Source organism: Leopardus geoffroyi, chromosome A3 (genome assembly GCF_018350155.1).
Source record: "Leopardus geoffroyi isolate Oge1 chromosome A3, O.geoffroyi_Oge1_pat1.0, whole genome shotgun sequence".
Taxonomy (NCBI): Eukaryota; Metazoa; Chordata; class Mammalia; order Carnivora; family Felidae; genus Leopardus; species Leopardus geoffroyi.
This window is the reverse complement of record NC_059336.1, coordinates 15,623,219-15,643,225: the sequence shown is the minus strand read 5'-3', so window position 1 is coordinate 15,643,225 and position 20,007 is coordinate 15,623,219. Positions and strand designations below refer to the sequence as shown.

Genomic DNA, 20,007 nt, shown 5'->3' with positions numbered 1-20,007 from the left:
CTACAGAGAAATGGCCGTAAAAGCCTCGTAAAGTAAGGAGGAACCAGGGGCAGGACCAAAGGACATGCTGTTCGGTCCTGTCCATACCCTTTCAAGGGCAAGGCCTCTCTGGTCATTTCCTCTTCCTTCCCGGCGCCTGACACACAGTGTGCTGTTCGAACTGGCTGATCCATCAGTAGGTATTCATTAGGTACTCACTAGGCACCTACTCCCCACCAAGCCTGGGTTCCACCACACGTCTTCTGTGTTGAAGAGCATCATGTGGGGGGTGGCGGCGCACAGAGCCGTGGCCAGCCAAGGACAGTACAGTGATGAGTGTTCTAGAAACAGTATGTAAATGGGGCTACGGGAGTCCTTCCCTCCCAACGTCTCAGTAAGTAGGCAGGATTCAGCAGGTGAGTAGAAGGGTAAGTCCTCGGCAAGGATGAAGGGCTGGAGCTGGTCAAAAGGAGCAGAGGTCTCAAGCGTCTGCCTGGACGGTAACTCAAGGAAGGGTTGGAGGCCTATGTGGCGCAAAGAAGGGAACTGCCACAGTCAGACTGGGGACAGCAGGGGGGGTCACAGGTGTCCATGCATAGCAGCTTCTTGCCACCAACCTCTCAGAGCTGAGCTGGCTTTAAATCGGTGACTCCCTGCTGAATCTGGCTTTCATCTCCCTCCGGGGAACAGACTGTGACCTTGTGACAGGTGGGCTGGGACCTGGAGATGGGGCGTCCACCTCCCACACTGTGTCCTAGCAGAGCTGGGTCTAGACCTCAGGCCACAGGCAGGGGCCCCTCTAGGGTCTGTATCTCAAGCCAGCCCTGGCGGGAAGCTGCAAGACTATTGCTCAGCAAAGCTCACACAGTAGCTAGGAAGGCAGGTCTTCTTCCTTCCTCCCAAACCTCACCTAGAGCCGACTGCCATTAGAATCTCATGGGAAAGAGGGTGCCTGAGTGGCTCAGTCGGTTGAGCGTCCAACTTCAGCTCAGGTCATGAGCTCGCGGTTCGTGAGTTCAAGCCCCGCGTCGGGCTCTGGGCTGACAGCTCAGAGCCTGGAGCCCGCTTCAGATTCTGTGTCTCCTTCTGTCTGCCCCTCCCCTGCTTGTATTCTGTGTCTCACATTGTCTTGAAAATAAATAAACATTAAAAAAAAAAAAAAAAAGAATCTCATGGAAAAGGACCACAGCTGAGGTCCAGCGCTCCTACATCTGAATCCTCTGTCTGGGCCTTTCCCTAGCCCTGATAGAGGATCTTCTCAGGATTCATGAACCCCCTAAAACCACATGCAAACTTTAGGAGGGCAGAAGAAAGACAGCATGGAACGAACACTGGCTTGGTCGACCAAAGAGTCTGGATTCCCAACTTGGCTCCACGACTTCTTTTTTTTTTTTTTTTTTTTTTCCAACGTTTATTTATTTTTGGGACAGAGTGAGACAGAGCATGAACGGGGGAGGGGCAGAGAGAGAGGGAGACACAGAATCGGAAACAGGCTCCAGGCTCTGAGCCATCAGCCCAGAGCCCGACGCGGGGCTCGAACTCACGGACCGCGAGATCGTGACCTGGCTGAAGTTGGACGCTTAACCGACTGCGCCACCCAGGCGCCCCATTGGCTCCACGACTTCTAACTGGGAGACATTTGGGTGAGTCATTGCACCTCTCTGAGCCTGAGTTTCCTCATCTGCGAAATGGGGCCAATTCTCATCCTCCAACACAGGGCTGAGTGTGATAGGGCTGACAGGCAGGGAGTGTTCATGACCCGTTAGCATCCTTTTGATTTTCTCTGTAGCACATGCCTGCTTCACAGCAGCTTGGAGGTTCGTTTACGAAAGTCTCTGGGCTGTTCTCCAGGCTCACAGAACCTAGGGTGACACCATCCTAACCTGGGCCTTTAGAGGAAGGGACCCAGTCCCCATTTCTCAGGGCTGGGGGAGTGATCCTGAGAAGTGAGGCCACCATGAACCATGTAAGCAGGGAAGGATCTCTGCTGCTTCAGCTGACTGTAGGGGTGTGGGAAGGAGGACACTGAGCCCTGACTTTAATAAACCTGAGAGTCTGGAGGTGCACTCGGGGCCTGCGCCTCCAGGTCTGCAGACCTTCCCTCCTGGGAGGTCTCACGGGAGGTCTCCAGAGATGCCTCCGACACCCCATCCACACTGCTCAGCAAATCCTCAAACCCCCGGGGGTCGCTGTTGCGCACAGCAGCCTCCAGAGCCTTCTGGCGCCGGTAGAAGTGAGAGAACTTATTGAAGATGATGGTGATGGGGAGCGCCACCACCAGGATGCCCCCGAGGATGCAGCCTGAGGCTGCCAGCTTGCCAGCCACCGTCACGGGCACCACATCCCCATAGCCCACAGTGGTCATGCTCACCGTGCCCCACCACCAGCAGGCGGGAATGGTGTCAAAGCCCACGTCCTCCTCCTTCTCGGCTGTGTAGGCCACACCGGAGAACACGGACACGCCCACGGCCAGATACAGCAGTAAAATGCCCACCTCGCGGTAGCTGTGCTGGAAGAGAATGCAGGAAGCCAAGTCAGAGCCAGGTGGGCTCACAGACCTGGTATGGAGCATATGAGGAAACTGAGGCCCAGAGAGTAGAAGGGGCAGGTCCAAAGTCACAGAGCAAAGTAGAGCTGGTGCCAAGACCCAGGTCCCTTGACTCCAAACTAAGATCTTTCATCTACAAGAGGCAGCCAGCTCCCTGGGAGCAAACACAGGCCTAACTTCTGTTGTCCAGGGCGCCCACTAAGCCATAGTGGTTTCTTCTAATGCAGGGGGCACTGGCGGCACCAGCCAGTGAATAAGAAGCTTGTGACTCTTCCACAGTTGCAGAACCAAGGGGGGGACCACAGTTTGTATTCCACAATGCAAAGCGTTGGTTTCATGTACTTTTGACTGGTCTATCTCATTTCTGACAAGTACAAAAATACACTCTGCCCCTCGAGAAAGCCGACAGGATACACGTTCCTGAATGCACCTGCCTACCCCGGAGGCCAAGCAGTGGTTCGCAAATAGGGCAATCTGCCCTAGGGGACATATGGCAAAGTCCTTAAACATTTTTACTTGTCGCAACTGGGACAGGTGTGCTAGTGGCATCTACTGGATAGAGGCCGGATATGCCGGTAAACATCCTACGATGCCAGGATAGCCATCCCCCCGCCCCCAACACACACAACCAAGAATTATCTCCCTCCAAATATCAATAGTGCTGAGGCTGAGACTCCTAGCCTAGAACTGTAGTCCCCTAGTCCCAAACTGTAACGTGTGGAGGAATCATGTTGGGATCTTGTTAAAAAGGCAGAACTCAATTGAGCGGGTCTGGGGTAGGGCTGGAAATTCTGCATTTCTAAGCAAGTTTCCAGGTAACGAGAAAGCTGCTGCTGGCCAAGGGCCTTGCTTTGAGTAGCAAGGCTATCATCTGGAGACTTACACCCGTGTCTTGGAAATTTGGCAGCCTCCATCAATATCCTTTTCCCTCCTTGCAGAAAATACTGGTGATATCAGGCCCTGGATCCCTGCATGGCTGGAGACAAGGCAGAGTTCTGGGGCAAAGGGGTCTTCCCTGGACAGATACTGAATCCCACATACATGCCCGATGCCCCAGCATTCTGCTCACGTCACCCTGCCTGTACCCAGCTTCCTGGCTGTCTTGCCTCCAGGGCATGAAAAGGGCTTTAGGAAGCCATGAGTAGAAGGGGTTTTCTAGGGATCCTCAGGAGGGTTGCACGGAGCTTTAGGAGAAAGAGCAGGAGGTCATGGCGTTAGGCACAGCTGGGTTCTTCTCTGGGCTCTGCAACTTACTCACTGAGGAACCTCTGACAAGTCCTGTCCCCTCCTGGAGCCTCAGTTTCCACATCTGCAAAGTAGTGACAGTAATACTTGCCCCAGCTTGAACCCCTCACAGGCTCCATCCCCTAATACTCGGGATAAAGTTCAAAATCCTGGTCCAAGAGTCCATGGCCCTTCAGTACCCTGTCCCTCTCACCTCATCAACCTCATCAACTGACACCCCTCCCTCCATGTCCCCCCCACACCCACCCCAGCGTTCATCCTGTTCTCTCTCCAGGCCTCTTTCTAAGCCGTTCACATTTCCTCCTTCTCCACACCAGGCTAAGTTCACCCCTTCAAGGTTAAGCTTGCCAGGGCAGTGATTCACCCCAGTGCAAGGCCCGGCAGAAGGAGGGTGCTCAGTAAATTGCAACCAGGCTTTAAAAAGCCAACCTTCCAACCTCAGGTTGTTCATCTACGGGAAGGGAATAAATAACCGCATCTTCCTGAGGAAGTTGTCCTGAGAACGTCGATAATGGATGTAAAACTGGCACAGAATTAACGCTCAGTAAGTGTTAGCTCTGGGGCTGCTGCTAGATTTGGCCCATCAAGGGTGACCTACAATATCTGTGCCCCCTGATAATGCCAGAGGAAAGGCTCAGTGGAGAAGGCATTTAGCATTCTGCTTTGCAAATTTCTGCACTTATTTATTATCTGATATTTGACAGACCAAAAGTGACCTTTGTCTTATTTTTTTAATTAAAAAAAATGTTAATGTTTATTTTTGAGAGAGACAGAGTGCGAGTGAGGGGAGGGGCAGAGAGAGAGGGAGACAGAGTCTGAAGCAGGCTGCGGGCTCTGAGATGTCAGCACAGATCCTGACATGGGGCTCGAACTCACTAACCCTGAGATCATGACCTGGGCCAAAGTTGAATGCTTAACAGGCTGAGCCACCCAGGCGCCCCACCCCTGCTTTTTCTTCTTTTCTTTTCTTTTCTTTTCTTTAAGAAAAGCAAACCTCGGTGTTCAGTTTTCACCCCTGGGAAAGAGCCCTCCCAGGGCTGCTGGGAACATCAGAAAAGATGTGACGTGTACACCTGGTGTCCAGCCCTGTGCCTGGCACAGGAACAGAATGTCGCCTTGGATCACTGTGTACCTGGACACCACGCGTTTGTAAGTTCACCTGCTAACCTGTCCTCTGGTCACACCCACCTGCACACCCCCCCTCCCCCCCTCCCCCCTCCCCCCCCCCCTCCTCGCGGGGCCCCAGAGGCCATACCTTGAGCGTGGCGCCCAGCGAGCGCAGCCCTGTGGAGTGGCGCGCCAGCTTGAGCACGCGGAAGATGCGCATGAGGCGGAACACCTGCACCACCTTGCCCAGGTCACCGAGGTCCTCGCCGCCCGCGCCGCCCCGGTCGCCGAGCGCCACGCCGGCCAGCAGCGTGAGGTAGAAGGGCAGCACCGACACGATGTCGATGAGGTTGAGGGGGTGGCAGAAGAAGTTGCGCGTGCTGGGCGCCAGCAGGAGGCGCGACGACACCTCGAAGCTGAACCAGGCGATGCAGAAGTACTCGAGGTGCCGCAGCACCGGGTCGTCGCGCATGCCTTCCGTGCCGCGACCCGCGGCCACCGCGGCCACGGCGGCCGCCGCCTCGCGGGCCTGGTACTCGGGCAGGCTGTGGATGCACATGGCGGCGATGGAGGCCAGCACCACGCCGATGGAGACGCAGCTGAAGAGCTTGCTGGGCAGCGAGTAGCCGGGGTTCTCCATGGTGAGCCAGAGGCGGCGGCGCAGGCGGCCGCAGCGCGCGGCCCCGTAGCGCGCCAGCTCGCGCTGCACGTCGGAGATCTCGTCGGGGCACGGGTCCACGCTGCTCGGCGTGTCGCTGTCCTCGTCCCAGTCGCGCGGCCGCGCCACGCGCCGCTCCAGGTAGCGCGCGCGGCAGCAGGAGGCCAGCGCGCTCTCGCCCAGGCCCCAGTAGTCGGCCTCCTGGCCGAAGGCGAAGACGCACAGCTCGTCGAGCACGTGCAGGCGGCCGGTGCGGTAGAAGTGCAGCAGGCCCAGGAAGAAGCCCGGGTGCCGGTCGAAGTAGAACTCGCGCGCCGCCGCGTCGTAGTCGTCGCACAGGCGCCGCGCCTGCTCCTCGGACGCCGCGGCCTGCAGGCGGCCCAGCCGCGTGCCCGGGAAGCGGGCCAGCGCGCGTGCGCTCAGCCGCCGCCTCACGCCGCCCACGTTCACGCGCAGCGCCTCGTCGCTCCGCCGCCAGGGCACGCGGGCGCCGGGCCCCGGGGACTCGCTCACCATGGCCTGTGGACACGGGGAGGGCGGGATGCGGAGCGGAGGTTGTCCCCGGGCCTGCCTTCCAGAAGGCCGGGTTTAACCCTCCTGCCCCCTCCACCAGCTCTGGTGTGCAGACGGCGCTGGGGAGGTAAGTGCCCTCTGATCTCAGACTAGGGTTTGAATGCCCCTCACTCCCCCGACTCAGGGTCTTTGGCCAAATCATTGAGCCTGCCCCGCCCCCCCCCCCCATTTCAATGGCACGGAACAAATGCTGGGATCTATCTTGGGGGGTTATGAAAGTGACTGAATGTCAGGATGTCCTGGCACCCCAGGGTGTGCTCAGATAGGATGTCTCCCTTTTCCAAACTTGGATTTTCATATGCCAGGGGCTTAATGTGGGATCTTGGACACATGAGCACTCTGAACTTCAGTTTCTTCCTCTGCAAAATGGGGATAGTAATACTGACCACCCCTGGGGGGGGGGGTGTTGGGAGAATCAGTTTAGACCAAGAGATCAGTAGTTCTCAAAGTGTGTCCCCTGCACTTGCAGCATCGGTGCCACCTGGGAATTTGTCAACGATGCAAATTCTCAGCCTGCTCTAGACTTACTGAATCAGAAACTGTGGGGATGGAGTCCAGCAGTTGGGGTTTTAATAAGCGTGGAGGGTGACTCTGATCCATGGTCAAATTTGAGAGCCGTTGGCTTAGACCATTTGAAGCATCTCTGGAGTCAGTCAGATGGAACGCTGTCTTCTGTGACCAGAGACAAGTCCTGTCACCTCCCTGAGCTTCGGTCAAGTGGAGATAAAAAGATCCACCTCCAAGTGTGGTTAAAAAGATTAATTGAACTATTGTCTTTATCAGGCCTGGCTCCCAGAGGGGGCTCAGTAAATTATCCACCTGTTTCACTGTCTCCCAGAGTCAGCCAAACCTGGGTTTATCTCCATCCCTGATGCCCCCCAGGGCCTTGAGGAAGATGCTTTTCTCCAGGTCTCAGTTTCCTACACAATGCCAAATGCAGACAACAGCACCTACCCAAGGCAGGCTGGAGGACTAAAGTAGCTTATGGGGAAAGTGCTTCGCCTTAGTTGACCCCAGAAGATGTTGGGTCCTTCCACTGCCCACGTCTCCGAACTCTACTGGGACTGATGGCTAGTGACTCACCTCCTGATCCTCAGTAATCCCATCTGCCCCATCCCATCAGCAATGCCCGCTTCCCAGGATGGAATGTACACCATCGAGCGGCTGGCCTGGTGCCTGGCAGGGAGCCAGGTGGGGTGCCCTTCACTCACCCTGGGCTTGGTGTTAAGCTGGTCGGGATCAAGGTGGTGTCCTTACCTCCGTCACTTCTGCGTCCTCAGGCCAGTCTCCTCCTGCTCTGGGCTTTGGGTCTCTTATCTATAGAACAGGGAAAGTAGCAATAGCACTTAGGGTGAAAGCTTACCGTGAATGCATGTGCAAAGCCCCTGGAACACAGTTGGTGCTCAATAAATGTTAATCATTTGCAATTTCTTCTGGTCAGAGCTAGGTTCAAATTCTGAGTCTGCCATTTGCTGACTGTTGACCTCGAGGGGCTCCTTTCTGAGCTTCAGTTTCCCCATGTGTAAACTGGAGGACATCACACTTCCCTTGAGAGGTTGTGAGGGTTAACTATGGCAAGATGTTTATGGGCAGCACGGCCCTTGGTTCATAATCTGTGCACAGTAAATACCTGGGACGCGGACGCAGTTCCACTCCCACCTCCTCCATTGCACCTGGGGTCAAAAGATGAAGCTTCTAACCCAGCTGCATCACCCATTATAGCTACATAACAGTGGGCAAATCCCTTTCTCTTTCTGGAACTCACCTTCCTGCTCTATGATTATGAGATCATGAATTCAACAAACCTTCCCTAACAAGAATCTGAATATCAGTAAGAAAGATTAAATGACTTGCTCAACATCACCCAGCTAGTCCATGGCACACAGTTAAGGTTGGAAACTAGGCTTTTCCATTGAAGTCTCTCTCCACAAACTTATTTTGAGCACCTACTATGTGCTGGTCACTTCGCAGGGCTCTATATACAGCTTCACTCGGTTCAATGCCTACACCGACCCTGCTAGGGAGGTTTTCTAATCCCATTTTACAGATGAACCAACAGGACCGACCCCAGGTCACCGCCACCCCACAGCGCTCCCTCCAGGCGAGGGGGAGGGTCTCAAGGAGGGGACTCTGGAGCGGAAAGGGCAGTGCCCCCACCCTCGCCTCCCACTGTGCAGCCCCCGCCCCGTCCCGGGCCACGCCCCTCCCCAGGGGAGGTCCCTTACCTGTCAAGGCCCCTCCAGGGCGCCCACCAAGTGCTTCAGTCCCCGAGGGCTCCGTGGCTGGGGAGCCGCTGGCCAGGCCGGGATCGTCTCTGTCCCAGCGGCGCCGCCGAACCTCGCTGCTGCCGGAGGCCCCGCCGCCCCTCCTTCCCTGTCTTCCTCTGTCCCCCGCGGGGGAGGCCACATCGATCGCTGCCGGGGGGAGGGAGGGAGGGAGACCGCGGGCTGTCGGAGGCGGTGGTTTCTATTCCTGACTCGATTGGGTGGAGATGGTGGCTGGAGACTGGGCCCAACAGCCAGGACATCCCCCTCCCCCCAGTCAGGGGCCAGGGGAGGAGGGGTCATTTAGGAGACTGAGGTGCCACTAGGGAGGGATTTCAGCCTGGGTTTTGCCTACAAAGGAACAACAACAGCAGTAATAATCCCTTCCTTAATTGCGCCCTTGACATGTGTAAGGCACTCTGCTTCAGGTGACTTATCCAAGTCCTTCCTGACACAGACTTGGACGAGGACAGATCACCTGCGCAGGTCACCTAGCTTGGTCTTGTGTCTCATGTCTTCCAGGACTGCAGGTGGGGCTCTGCCTTAGGGAGTTAGAGAAGGTGGTCTTATTCCCCAAGAGCCCCTTGGGGCTGTGAAGCTTGAAACAGATCATTTTGTCCCCCAGAAGTTCTGTCTCCCCCCTAGCTATGGGTCCCTGATTTCCACCTTCCAAGTGGGTTGATAGGGTAAAGGAGAACTGTGTCAGAGCTTTGTCAAGGTTATGTCATCCAGAGTGCCTGGCTGGCTCAGTCCATGGAGTGTGTGAGACTTGATCTCGGGTCGCAAGTTCGAGCCCCGTGTTGGGTGTAGAGGTTACTTAAAAATAAAATCTTTTTAAAAAGAAAGATTATATAATCCACAAGCATTCATCAAGTGCCTACTGTGTGTCTGGACGGAGAGAGGGTGCTGGAGACTAGGATCTGGGTTCAAGAAAGGATTTCTATTTCACATATACTAATTGTTATTATTGATAATCATAATAACCAGCATTTTTTAAGACCTTGCCTTGTGCCTCGGGTCCTACAGGCCTCATCTCATTTATGCTGCAAAATGGATAGGTGCTATTATTATTCAAAGATAAGAAATGGAAGACTTTAGGACACCTGGGTGGCTTAGTCAGTTAAATGTCCAACTTTGGCTCAGGTCGTGATCTCACGGTTCATGAGTTTGAACCCTGCATCGGGCTCTGTGCTGACAGCTCAGAGCCTGGACCCTGCTTGGGATTTTGTGTCTCCCTCTCTCTCTGTCCCTCCCCTGCTCACACTCTATCTCTCTCACGAAAATAAATAAACATTAAAAAATATTTAATAAAAAATAGGGGCACCTGGGTGGCTCAGTTGGTTAAGTGTTCGACTTGGGCTCAGGTCATGATCTTGCGGTTTGTGAGTTTGAGCCCAGTGTCAGGCTCTGTGCTAACAGCACAGAGCCTGGAGCCTGCTTTGGATTCTCTGTCTCTCTTTCTCTCTGTCCCTCCCCTGCTCTCACTCTGTGTGTGTGTGTCTCTCTCTCAAAAATAAATAAACATTAAAAAAATCTTTAAAAAATTTAATGAAAGAGAAATGCAAGGCTTTGAGAGTGAGGTGACTCACTCCTAAGGTCATATGGCTAACTTCCGGGACCTCTAGAACAGAACTGTCCACTGAATAGTCTGTGAGCCACATATGTGACTTAAATTTTTCTGATAGCAAGGGGCGCCTGGGTGGCTCAGTTGGTTGAGCATCTGACTTCAGCTCAGGTCATGATCTTGCGGTTCATGAGCCTGAGCCCCATGTCGGGCTCTGTGCTGACAGCTCAGAGCCTGGAGCCTGCTTCGGATACTGTCTCCCTCTCTCTCTGCCCCTCTCCCACTTGCACTCTTTCTCTCTCTCTCTCAGAAATAAATAAACATTAAAAAAATTTTTTAAATAAATGTTTCTGATAGCAACTTAAAAAATTAAAAACAGATGAAATTAATTTTAATAATATATTTTATTTAACACACTATATTCAAATTAATATAATTTCAACATGGGATCGGTAAAGAAATTACTAAGGAGGTATTTTATAATTTCATTTTTTTTAATGTTTATTTATTTTTGAGAGAGAGAGAGAGCATGAGTGGGAGGGGGGCAGAGAGAGAGGAAGACACAGAATCTGAAGCAGGCTCCAGGCTCTGAGCTGTCAGCACAGAGCCCGACGTGGGGCTCGAACTCATGGACCACGAGATCATGACCCGAGCCGAAGTCAGACGCTCAACCGACTGAGCCACCCAAGCACCCCACATTTTTGTTTTTGTACTAAGTCTTGGAAATCCAAGATACTCGTTTTTTATTGCTGTGTAACAAATTACAACAAACTTAGCAACTTAAAACAATAGAGATTTATTATCTCACAGTTCCTCTAGGTCAGAAATCTGAGCACCTCATGGCTGAATTCTCAACCCAGGGTCTCACCAGGTTGAAGTCAAGATATCAGCCAGGGCTGTGGTTCCCATCTGAAGTTCGGGGTTCACTTCTAAGCTCACAGATTGTTCATTTCCTTGTGGTTGCAGGACTGAGGTCCCCATCTTCCTGCTGGCTATCTGCTGGGGATCACTCTCAGCCTCTGGAGGCTGCCTGTGGTTCCTTGCCACATGGCCCCATGGGCAGTTCACCGCATGGATGTTTGCTTTCTTCCAGGCAACCTAGTGTGTGGACTTCCTCTTCTGTGAGCAGCCAGAGAGAATGCTCTGCTCTTAGACCATCATCTGCTTAGGACAGGCCCACCCAGGACAGTCTCCCTTTCCTCACATAACACATTTCACATGTTCCATCTACACTGGAAGAGGAGGAGATTATACAGGGGGGAGGGTCACCGGGAATCATCATAGAATTCTGACTCCTATATCCACATACAGTACATCTCATTTGGAATAATCACATTTCACATACTCAGTAGCCTCATGGGGCCAGTGGCTGCCATACTGGACACTGCAGCTCTAGACTTTACCAGTTCAGTTCTTCCCTCAAAGTAAGAAGTTAGAGCAGGAAGTTCACAAACAACTTGCCCAATTCCCTCATTTTACCAACAAAGGAAATGAAGATCTGCAGAGAAGCAGGTCTCCCATTTCTTGGCCTAGTACTCTCTCTGCAGCCTTCACGGCCCCCACTTAGAGGTACCCTCTACCCCGGAGTTGGACCAGTAGCTTCCAAAAAGAGAAAAGACAGACCTATTTTCCAAGGGCAGAAGACACTGAATCTAGGATCTGGTTTCATCCCCAGATCATGTGGGAAGTAAATGGAGTGTTGGATGAATTCACCAATGTAGAGTGGGAAGAGGGTCATTATGGGCTTTTGAGGCTAAAAGAGGTATCCATACCCATTACATTGGGCTGTGCCCCAAATTCTCTTTCAGTTCTGGCCAGAAAGGGCCATCTGGATCCATGAGGCTTTACCCCAAAGAGTAAGTCTGATGTTGCATAAAGTGCAGACATTTTTGTACTTAAGTAGACTCGGCACATCAGGAAGCTTCTAGAATGTGCCCCAGTGATGTCTGCCTCCTGGTATGCATGCCCTTGTGTAATCCCTTCCTCTTGAGCATGGATGGGCAGGATTTCCTGATTTGTCTGCAATGAGCAGAATATGGCAAAGGTGAGGGAATGTTGCTTCCAGGATTGAGTAACATAAGATTGACTTCCTGCTGGTTTTGGCGAAGCAAGTTGCCGTGCTGGAAAGGCAAGGACATGAGGGCAGCTTCTGGCCAACAACCAGCTAGAAACTGAGGAAGTCAGTCCTACAGCCCTCAAGGAACTGAAATGCTGCCAACAACCTAATGAACTTGAAAGTGGATCCTTCTGCAGTCGAGACTCAGTGAGATACCAGCCCTAGCTGCTCATCTTTATTTCAGCTTTGTGAGACCCTGAAGCTGAGGACCCAACTAAGTTGTGCCTGGATCCTTGACCCACAGAAACTATGAAATAATAAATGCGTGCTGTTTTCAGCTGCTACATGGGTGGTAATTTGCTACTCAGTGATAAATAACGAATACGGTGGGTTTGTGTCCTGCCTTTCCCACTAAATCTCTGTGGGATCGTGGGCCCAGTGATGTCTCCTCTTGGATTCTCAGCTTCCTCATCTGTAAAATGGGAACAACGCCTGCCTTTCAGGAGCGTGGTGGGAAGTAACGCACGCTGTCGCTCCTCCATGAACAACTCTTCCTGCCTTTCTTCACCCAGCATCTCAGGTACGATTCAACTTAGCTGCAAGAATACAAACCAAGCCTTGGTGGCTTAACTGGAGGGGAGGTGACTCTTTTCAGCAGTCCGGGTGCAGCTGTCCGTGAGTGGCACTGAAGACCCAGGCTCCCTGTTGCTTCCTCCTCCACTGTCCTCATGTGGCTCTCATCTTTGTAGCAGGTGAGGTCCATGCATTGCCCAGATCACCTCAGATCCCTTTTCCACTTTTGTGCACACTGGCTCCTGGGATGCTTTCCCTCCTGACAGTTAGTATCTGAATCTCTTTGTCAACTGGCATCCTTAAGCGTCCTGCAGCTTGCTATGCCACACACAGGGAGAGCCTGAAGTGCCTGGGAATTTTTTTAAGGTTATTTATTTTGAGAGAGAGAGAGAGAGAGAAATAGAATGAGCTGGGCGGGGGGGCAGACAGAGGATCCTAAGCAAGCTCTGTGCTGATAGCAGAGAGCCTGATGTGGGGCTCAAACCCAAGAACTGTGTGATCATGACTTGAGCCGAAGTTGGACGCTTAATTGACTCAGCCGCCCAGATGTCCCTGAAGTACTTGGGAATTTATGTCCTCCGTCCCATAGGTACTACTAACTGATGCCTGAGGGATACAGAGGCGTAAATGCTCCAGCTCCCTTGCTCTGCGGGACAGCTCTGAAGAGTCACCTACTCTCATCTCTAGACCCCCCTGTGAGACTTTGCTTGTTGTCACACCCTTACTGGCCTCCTTCCCTTTTTGGTACGCTTCTCTGCTCCCAGACCCATTTTTCCTGGAACGTTTCCAAAGCATCACCATCCTGTGAACCTTCATCTAAAGATTTGCTTCCAGGGAACCCACTTCAGACAATCACTTATCTCAAAGGCTCTTCTTGTCAAATGGGAATAACAATGGCGACCTTTTTCAGGGTGATGGGATGGATGAATAAGATGATGGTTTAGAGTGTGAGGCATAGAATGGACACTCGCTAAAGAGAAACAATCATTATCTGAATTCCACAAGCTCTCACTGCTATAGGTCAATAATGAACACCCCCCCCTCCGCCCCCAAATCTCACTGGCTTCCTATCACAAACATTTATTTTGCTCTTCCAAGTTAGAGTCTTGACAGCTCCAGCCCAGGCCTGCCCCAGTTATCCTTCATCCTGAGACCAGAGGGCTTCTGGGCAAATGCTTCTCATGGCAGAGAGCAGAGGCTCCAAGAAGGCTGGTGCCTTGCCTTGAAATTGGCACACTGTCACTTGCATCCGTGTCCCATCAGTTCCAGGGCCAAGCCCTAACTTTTTGGGCCACGGATGACCTCTCCCCCCACAGGGAAGCCATGGTAACGGTGGGGAGGGAAGAGGCATCTGTGGGCAACAGTACAATGTACCGTATTATCTGTTCCAAGCACCTGAATTTACAGATGGGGAGACTGAGTCCCAGAAAGACGGGAAATATCCAAGCTCATAGGTTATTCTCTTCCCTCTCCTCTCTTAGACTTCACCATGTATCCATACGTTAGCATTTGCTCCTCTGGAGTCAACAGCTCAGCCATTTGAACCCCATGAGAAGGACCATGGCAGAGAGGAAGTAGAATCCTTTCCATCTTCCAAAGGGCAAATAGAATCCCTGAGTGGTGACTCACCTGCGACCACACTGCCAGGACAAGGGAACAAGGAGAGAAGACCCAGGATTCCCAACTTAACCTGCACAGTTGACTTCCCAGCCCCAGATTCTCTTGGGACACAAGAGGAAACCCAGCAGATAAAACAGGGAGAAATCTGCCTGCCTCCTTCCCCTCCCCAAAGCAAATCCTGGGTGAATGGGACAGTCAGGAATCCAGCTGTGTGGGTCCAGGAATGTCCCTTAGCATGTCGTTCCCTCATTGACCCCCTTCTCTGCCCTCTTAGGCCCTGACTATAGACCGGCCCTTGAGAAATCGAGGTAAATGAGGTATTGCCCAATGGGAGACACACCCTCCCCAAAATAATGACATCCCAACCATTCAAGCAACATTCCCCACACGGGCAGCAATTCGAAATGATCATAGGGTGTACCTGGGGTGCAAAATTGTACAACTCAGTTACCCCAGGAGGGAGGTCACAGTTCTGAGATTTGTGTCTTTAACACATCTTTAACCCCCGCTCATCTTCATTTACAACAGAGACAGAGAGCAGCCTTGGCGGGTGGCAGCATTTAGGTAGAATTCAGTACCATTATTTAATACCGTGTGATCTGACAAGACCGACTTTAATGGAACTTCGCCATTTTCATTGCATCTGCTGTTACAGTTACATTTTATTTGAGGAAGTCATCCTGCATATCCCAAGCTTTTCTTTGGAAATAAATTTATTTATATACAAAAGCGAGTCCACTTAAAGAAAAACATTAGATACATGGTACAGCGAGTACACAAGATATCGCAATGCTATTTTGCAGGCGTGGCAAAAGTTGTGGAAAGGGGTGTGTGGCTAGGTAATGTCTGGAAAATTCTGCTAGAACATACCTTGGTGGTGGCTGGGCTGCCTGAGGGAGGGGCTAGGACCCCCCAAAAGAAGGGCCTATCTGAATTGGGCATTTTAGGAGAAACTGTATGAAGAAATTGTTGGTGGCACAGGGTGACAGGAGTCTATCTGTGCACCTCGATTCCCAGGAAGAGAAACGAGGGGTGGATAGGAAGTGACAGCAGATCAGTGCTCATCAGAAGGTTGGAACTGCCGCTGGCAGAGATAGTGCTGTCTGGGTGGGGTCCCAGGCTCCCCCCATCATCACCTCTTCCTGCTGGGAACCCCATCCTGAATATCCGAAACCAGAATTAGCCTGAGGAGAGAGAAGGAAAGGGTTACCCCACCCACCATATGGCTCTGGGTTCTTTAGAAACTTTGATCCCCCATTCACCCCCTGAGCCCAGCCCTGGGCCACTAAGGCAGGACGGCCCACCCTCCTTCCCAAGGACAAACCAAAGGTCAGAGCTAGAAGTCTAGGGTTGTGGTCCAGGGGACACACAGCAAGGTCCACAAGAGAACGGAGGATGTCCGCTTCCTCCATGGGCCTGACGAGGACCCCTCCCATCCCACCCTCTTCCCCAGGTCTGGTGTGGGCAGCCCCAGGCCTCTGGGAAGGTGGGTATCCGGTTAGGCTTACCGAACTGGAAGAACGTCTAAGGCAGGGGCTGAGAGAGGGAAAGACCCTGCCACGCATGCGCAGGTAGCGTACCTCGTGCAGGGCTGCGGCAGTCACGGCCACAGGCGCCCAGGCAGCAGCGAGCCGAGCCCTTGCAGTCTGAGTCCTGGTGGCACAGATGCTGTACGGGGCTGACGCAGCGCAGGCGGTCCTCCGGGCAGCTGCCGGGCTTGACTGCAACACAGGGGCCTGGCTGAGCCCTGCGTGTGGCTCGGGGCTCGGGCGCTCCGCAAGGTGGAGGACACTTACCTGAGATCTTACGGACACACTGGCGGAAGCAAGCTTTGTAGCAGCATTTCATCCTTGCGGGACACTGGCTGTCATCCACGCAGTGGTCAGGCACCGAGAGGAGGCAGGGCCCGTCGTCCGGTGGGCAGCCCCCAGATTTCTCTATAAGAGAACCCCCCGAATCTTGCAACTGGAGGCAGTCCAGAGTCACGTCATGAAGCACCCACCTGGGAATCACAAGGTCTGAATTCTCTACCCCTTACTTCTTGCCTGTCCTTTGGCAAGTTTGTTTTTGTTTTTTAGGGCGGGGGGGGGGGTGGGTGAGTGGACTTGCTTTTACTTTTATTTAAAATTTTTATTGGGGTATAATTGACATAGCATTGTATTTGTTTCCGGTATACAACAAAATGATTCGATATTTGTATATATTATGAAATGATCACATGTCTAGTTAACACCTGTCCCCACACACAGTTGCACATCGTTTTCCTTATGATGAGAACTTCTAAGATCTTCTCGCTTGGCAACTTTCAAGTAAGCAACACACTATTGTTAACTATAGCCACCAGGCTGTATGTTACATCCCCAGGACTTATTTCTCTTATAACTGGAAGTTTGTACCTTTGACTCCTCTTCACGCATTTCACCCACCTCTCACCCACGCCCCCTGGCAACCATCAATCTGTTCTGTGTACCTATGAGCTTGTTTTGTTGTTGTTGTTGTTGTTGTTGTTGTTGTTGTTTAGTTTTGATTTTTAGATTCCAATGTGAGATCATACAGTATTAGTCTTTCTCTGGCTGATTTATTTCACTTAGTGTAATGCCCTCAAGGTCCATTCACAGTGTTACAAATGGCTGGCAAGGGTTATGGTTTGTGGTTTTTTGTTCTTTTGTTTGTTTTTTACTGCAAGCGTCAGTGTTCCGTCTGTGCAATGGAAAACTGGACTCCTTCCTCCCGGAGCTGGTTTGAGACTCCAATGACATGAAGGATAGGAAAAAATGAAGTTCAAAATCTACACCTGGGCCACCAGGCTGTGCCTGGTCTGGGGCTGCCCACCTCACTGTTCTCAGCCTCCACACCTTCCCGTTTGGGGCTCCTGCTCTGCTTCCAGCTGCTTCTCTTTTCAGAGCCTTGCTTCTGCTGTGCTCTGGCCTACACCCCATTCATCAGGTCTCAGCGGTAGGGAGACCCTACCTCTCCGGCCTCTGACTAACCAGGTCAGCCCTGTCCCCCACCCCACACACTCCCAAAGGATCTTTCCTTCAGCGCTGTGACTCCGACTCTATTTGTCTCCTTCTCTCACTTGACTGGAGGCTATGAGAATACACCCCCACCTGCTTCTCTCACCATTAGGCTAAATAAAGTACAGCCCTTAATGCAGAACACCAGTGGCTCAGTGACTATTTGAAAGAAAGGATTTTGAAGGGGGTCCAGCATCGCGACAATGTCAGCGGCTGCCAGCCTGGTGCATTGTCACACAGCCACAGTCAGCCACGACTGCACTGCGTGCGTGTCCTGTTCCAAGTGGTGTTGTTTCAGGGATCTGTATTAACTCTGACTTTAAGGTAGTCCTCAGACGGCTCTAGAATTTTTTGTCCCAGAGCTTATCCAGCCATTTTTCTTGTTAGCATTTTGGGCCATTTCCAGATGTCATGCAGAAAGCTTGAATCTGTACCTTCTTCCATTGGGAGGGAGAAAGCAAGGGTTGATAGGGCACTGACTGCCCAGACCCACAGGGCCTGGGCTAGGACTCTGAGTCCTCTGATGACCCACCCCTCTGCTCCGGCCACCATTGAGTCCTGTAGAGAGGATGGAGGCCAGTCCCAGGCCTTCATTTAGTCTAGCATCAGAGAAAAGGTGCAAGAGTCCCCAAACTTTACCTCGTGTCTACCTCCCCCCTCCAGCTCCTGACTGGATGCTGGCCACACACACAGTAGGCACCTTGCTCACACAGTAAGTGCTCAAAACTGACTTCACGGGCTTGGATTGGGTTGTCTTATACTAAATTGCTGCCCCCTGCTGGAGAAAGAACAGCGAGTCGGTGAGGGAGGCCACTGCTCAGATTAGCGCCTCTTCCCCAGGCTGGTGGTAGATGGGTGGGAAGACCCTGAGGTCCCTGGGGTAGCCTTGGGGAGTGAGCTGGGAGGAGCTGTCTGAAGTCAGAGAAGGAGCTCCCTGTGGGCTGGGGTTGGGGACCCTATCACACAGCCAGGAGGGCTTCTAGGAGGAGGGACCAGGAGGTGAGACTTGAGGAACAGACAGGAAGAGAGGGTCAGGACTGGCATTTCAAGTGGCTCAGTTTTGTCACCTACAAAAGGGGGATAAAAATAGTCCCGATCTCTCAGCATCTCAGTGAGGAGGAGTGTGGTGAGGACACATGAATCCCAGCCAGCAGGGGTCTGGCCTTGGAACTTGCTAGCATCCTTCCCTCCTCAGCCTGGGGTCTCTGAGCACTCTACTCCCCAAACCCTGCCTCTGAGGAAGGCACAAGTTAGAGTAGAGGGGGCAGAGAAGATGCAGGGAACTGCTCTCCAGGACCTGTTGAGGAGGGAACCTGTCCCCATTACTATCTGCTTCCCCCAAGGCAGGGCCAGGGACGCACGGGTGTATGTAGGTCACAGTGTACCCGTCGCAGAAAGGCAGGAGGTGGAGACCTTGGCCAGGTGGGGAGGCACCTGTCTAGCTACTCAACAGCCCCATCCTCCCTCACCTGTTGACAGATAAGCTCCAGGCTTTTCAAGGAGGCTGGGGGAAAAGAGGGGTGAGGGCGGAGCTTCCTAACAACAGATCCCAGAAACCATATCCCTGCCCAGTTCGAGAGTCCCTTGCACAGATTGGGCTCTGGGACAGGAAGGACTCGAGAAAGACGGAAACAAGACGGGCAGGGGCCAGACCCGTCACAGCCTTGTTAGCAACAGAAGATGACAGAAAGGGTCATCTCGTTGCCATGGGGGTCCACAGACCCTAATACCTCCATGGAGACAACGTGGGAGAGCAGGTACAGACAAATTTGTTCCCCCCACCGCAGAGACACAAAGGGATGTGTGTTCACCCATGTACAGGTGCACAGACACACACATTGGCCATACCTAAACATACTTGTGCAGACACAGCAAAGGCGCGCGCGCGCACACACACACACACACACACACACACACACACACACACACCATTGCCTGCTTTCCCCAAACCCTCACTCTCCCCAGAGAGGTAGGAGCTGCCAGGTCCCCAGAGCAGAGAAACCTACCCACACTCACCTCCCTTCCTCCTGGCGAAGGCAGCAGGCAGCTGGCTCCCCAAAGCCAGGAGGGCCACCAGGAGGAGAAGGCCCCAGGCCCTCATGTTTCTGCTGCCGGCACTTAATAAATCCAGGGCCCAGGGGCCCTTAAATGAACTCCCGCAGCTCCAGGGAGGCTAGAGCAGCTGAGTCAGGGGAGGAAGGACAGGAGGTGGCTGGAATGGCACCTGTTTGCCTTGTCCTGGCCCCACCCCGTGCCCCAGAGCTCCAGTGCAAGGGCGCTTGTGCAAGAACCAAAGATAGGTGGGAGCAGGTGCTCGGTGTTGGGGGCCAGGATCCAGTCCTGCCTGTATTGCTGACTTGGGCTGTGATCTCAGGCAAGTCTGCTCCCTCTTCAGGCCTCGGTTTTTCTCATTCGTCTAAAGGATGAAGGTTGTTGAGACAGACAATCCCTTTCCTGGCTCTCGAAGGTCTCGAAGCCCCAACAACGGCTTAGGCAGGAGATAGAGGTGGGCTTGGAATGGCAAGAAGGGGGTTGCAGAGTTCTGGATGCCTAGGGGGAATTGGGGTTAAGGTCAGGCAGGCACAGTGAGTGAGGGTAGCTCTGGCCTCTCCTGGGCTTCTCTGGATGGGAGAGAGAGAGATCTCTCCGCCTTCGGTGACGTCACCTCCAGTGGCCTCTGGTAGAACCGCCCTCTGCCCTGGGCTGGCTCAGCTGTCTGGGTGGACGTTTGTTTGGCTGAGGTTACCGGTTGCAGCAGATGTAGGTGGCTTTTGGGCCTCTTTCCCTGGCCCTGAGAGATCCT

The 20,007-nt window shown here is 52.9% G+C and overlaps 2 protein-coding genes across 2 annotated transcripts; both read right to left on the bottom strand.

The window, feature by feature from the left end:
- Positions 1-1,597: 1,597 nt before the first annotated feature.
- On the bottom strand, positions 1,598-8,723 carry KCNS1 (potassium voltage-gated channel modifier subfamily S member 1). The gene is made up of 4 exons (XM_045444472.1): positions 8,336-8,723; positions 7,368-7,427; positions 5,028-6,056; positions 1,598-2,488 (listed from the first exon to the last, which is right to left on the bottom strand). The coding sequence occupies exons 3-4, from the start codon at positions 6,051-6,053 to the stop codon at positions 2,018-2,020; spliced, it is 1,497 nt and encodes a 498-aa protein (XP_045300428.1). The 5' UTR covers positions 6,054-6,056; positions 7,368-7,427; positions 8,336-8,723; the 3' UTR covers positions 1,598-2,017.
- Positions 8,724-14,782: 6,059 nt separating this feature from the next.
- WFDC5 (WAP four-disulfide core domain 5) lies at positions 14,783-19,454 on the bottom strand. Its single transcript, XM_045444471.1, has 4 exons — positions 19,221-19,454; positions 15,984-16,124; positions 15,768-15,908; positions 14,783-15,371 (listed from the first exon to the last, which is right to left on the bottom strand). The coding sequence occupies exons 1-4, from the start codon at positions 19,303-19,305 to the stop codon at positions 15,367-15,369; spliced, it is 372 nt and encodes a 123-aa protein (XP_045300427.1). The 5' UTR covers positions 19,306-19,454; the 3' UTR covers positions 14,783-15,366.
- Positions 19,455-20,007: the final 553 nt, after the last annotated feature.

Bases quoted from the DNA above. Each gene is read 5' to 3' on its own strand.
- KCNS1 (XM_045444472.1), bottom strand. From the start codon at position 6,053: ATGGTGAGCGAGTCCCCGGGGCCCGGCGCCCGCGTGCCCTGGCGGCGG. The intron at 2,489-5,027 runs GTATGGCCTCTG...ATTCTCTTCCAG, and splicing joins CGCTGGGCGCCACGCTCAAG to CACAGCTACCGCGAGGTGGG.
- WFDC5 (XM_045444471.1), bottom strand. From the start codon at position 19,305: ATGAGGGCCTGGGGCCTTCTCCTCCTGGTGGCCCTCCTGGCTTTGGGG. The intron at 16,125-19,220 runs GTGAGTGTGGGT...GTTCTCTTATAG, and splicing joins CTTCGCCAGGAGGAAGGGAG to AGAAATCTGGGGGCTGCCCA. The intron at 15,909-15,983 runs GTAAGTGTCCTC...CCTGTGTTGCAG, and splicing joins GTGTGTCCGTAAGATCTCAG to TCAAGCCCGGCAGCTGCCCG.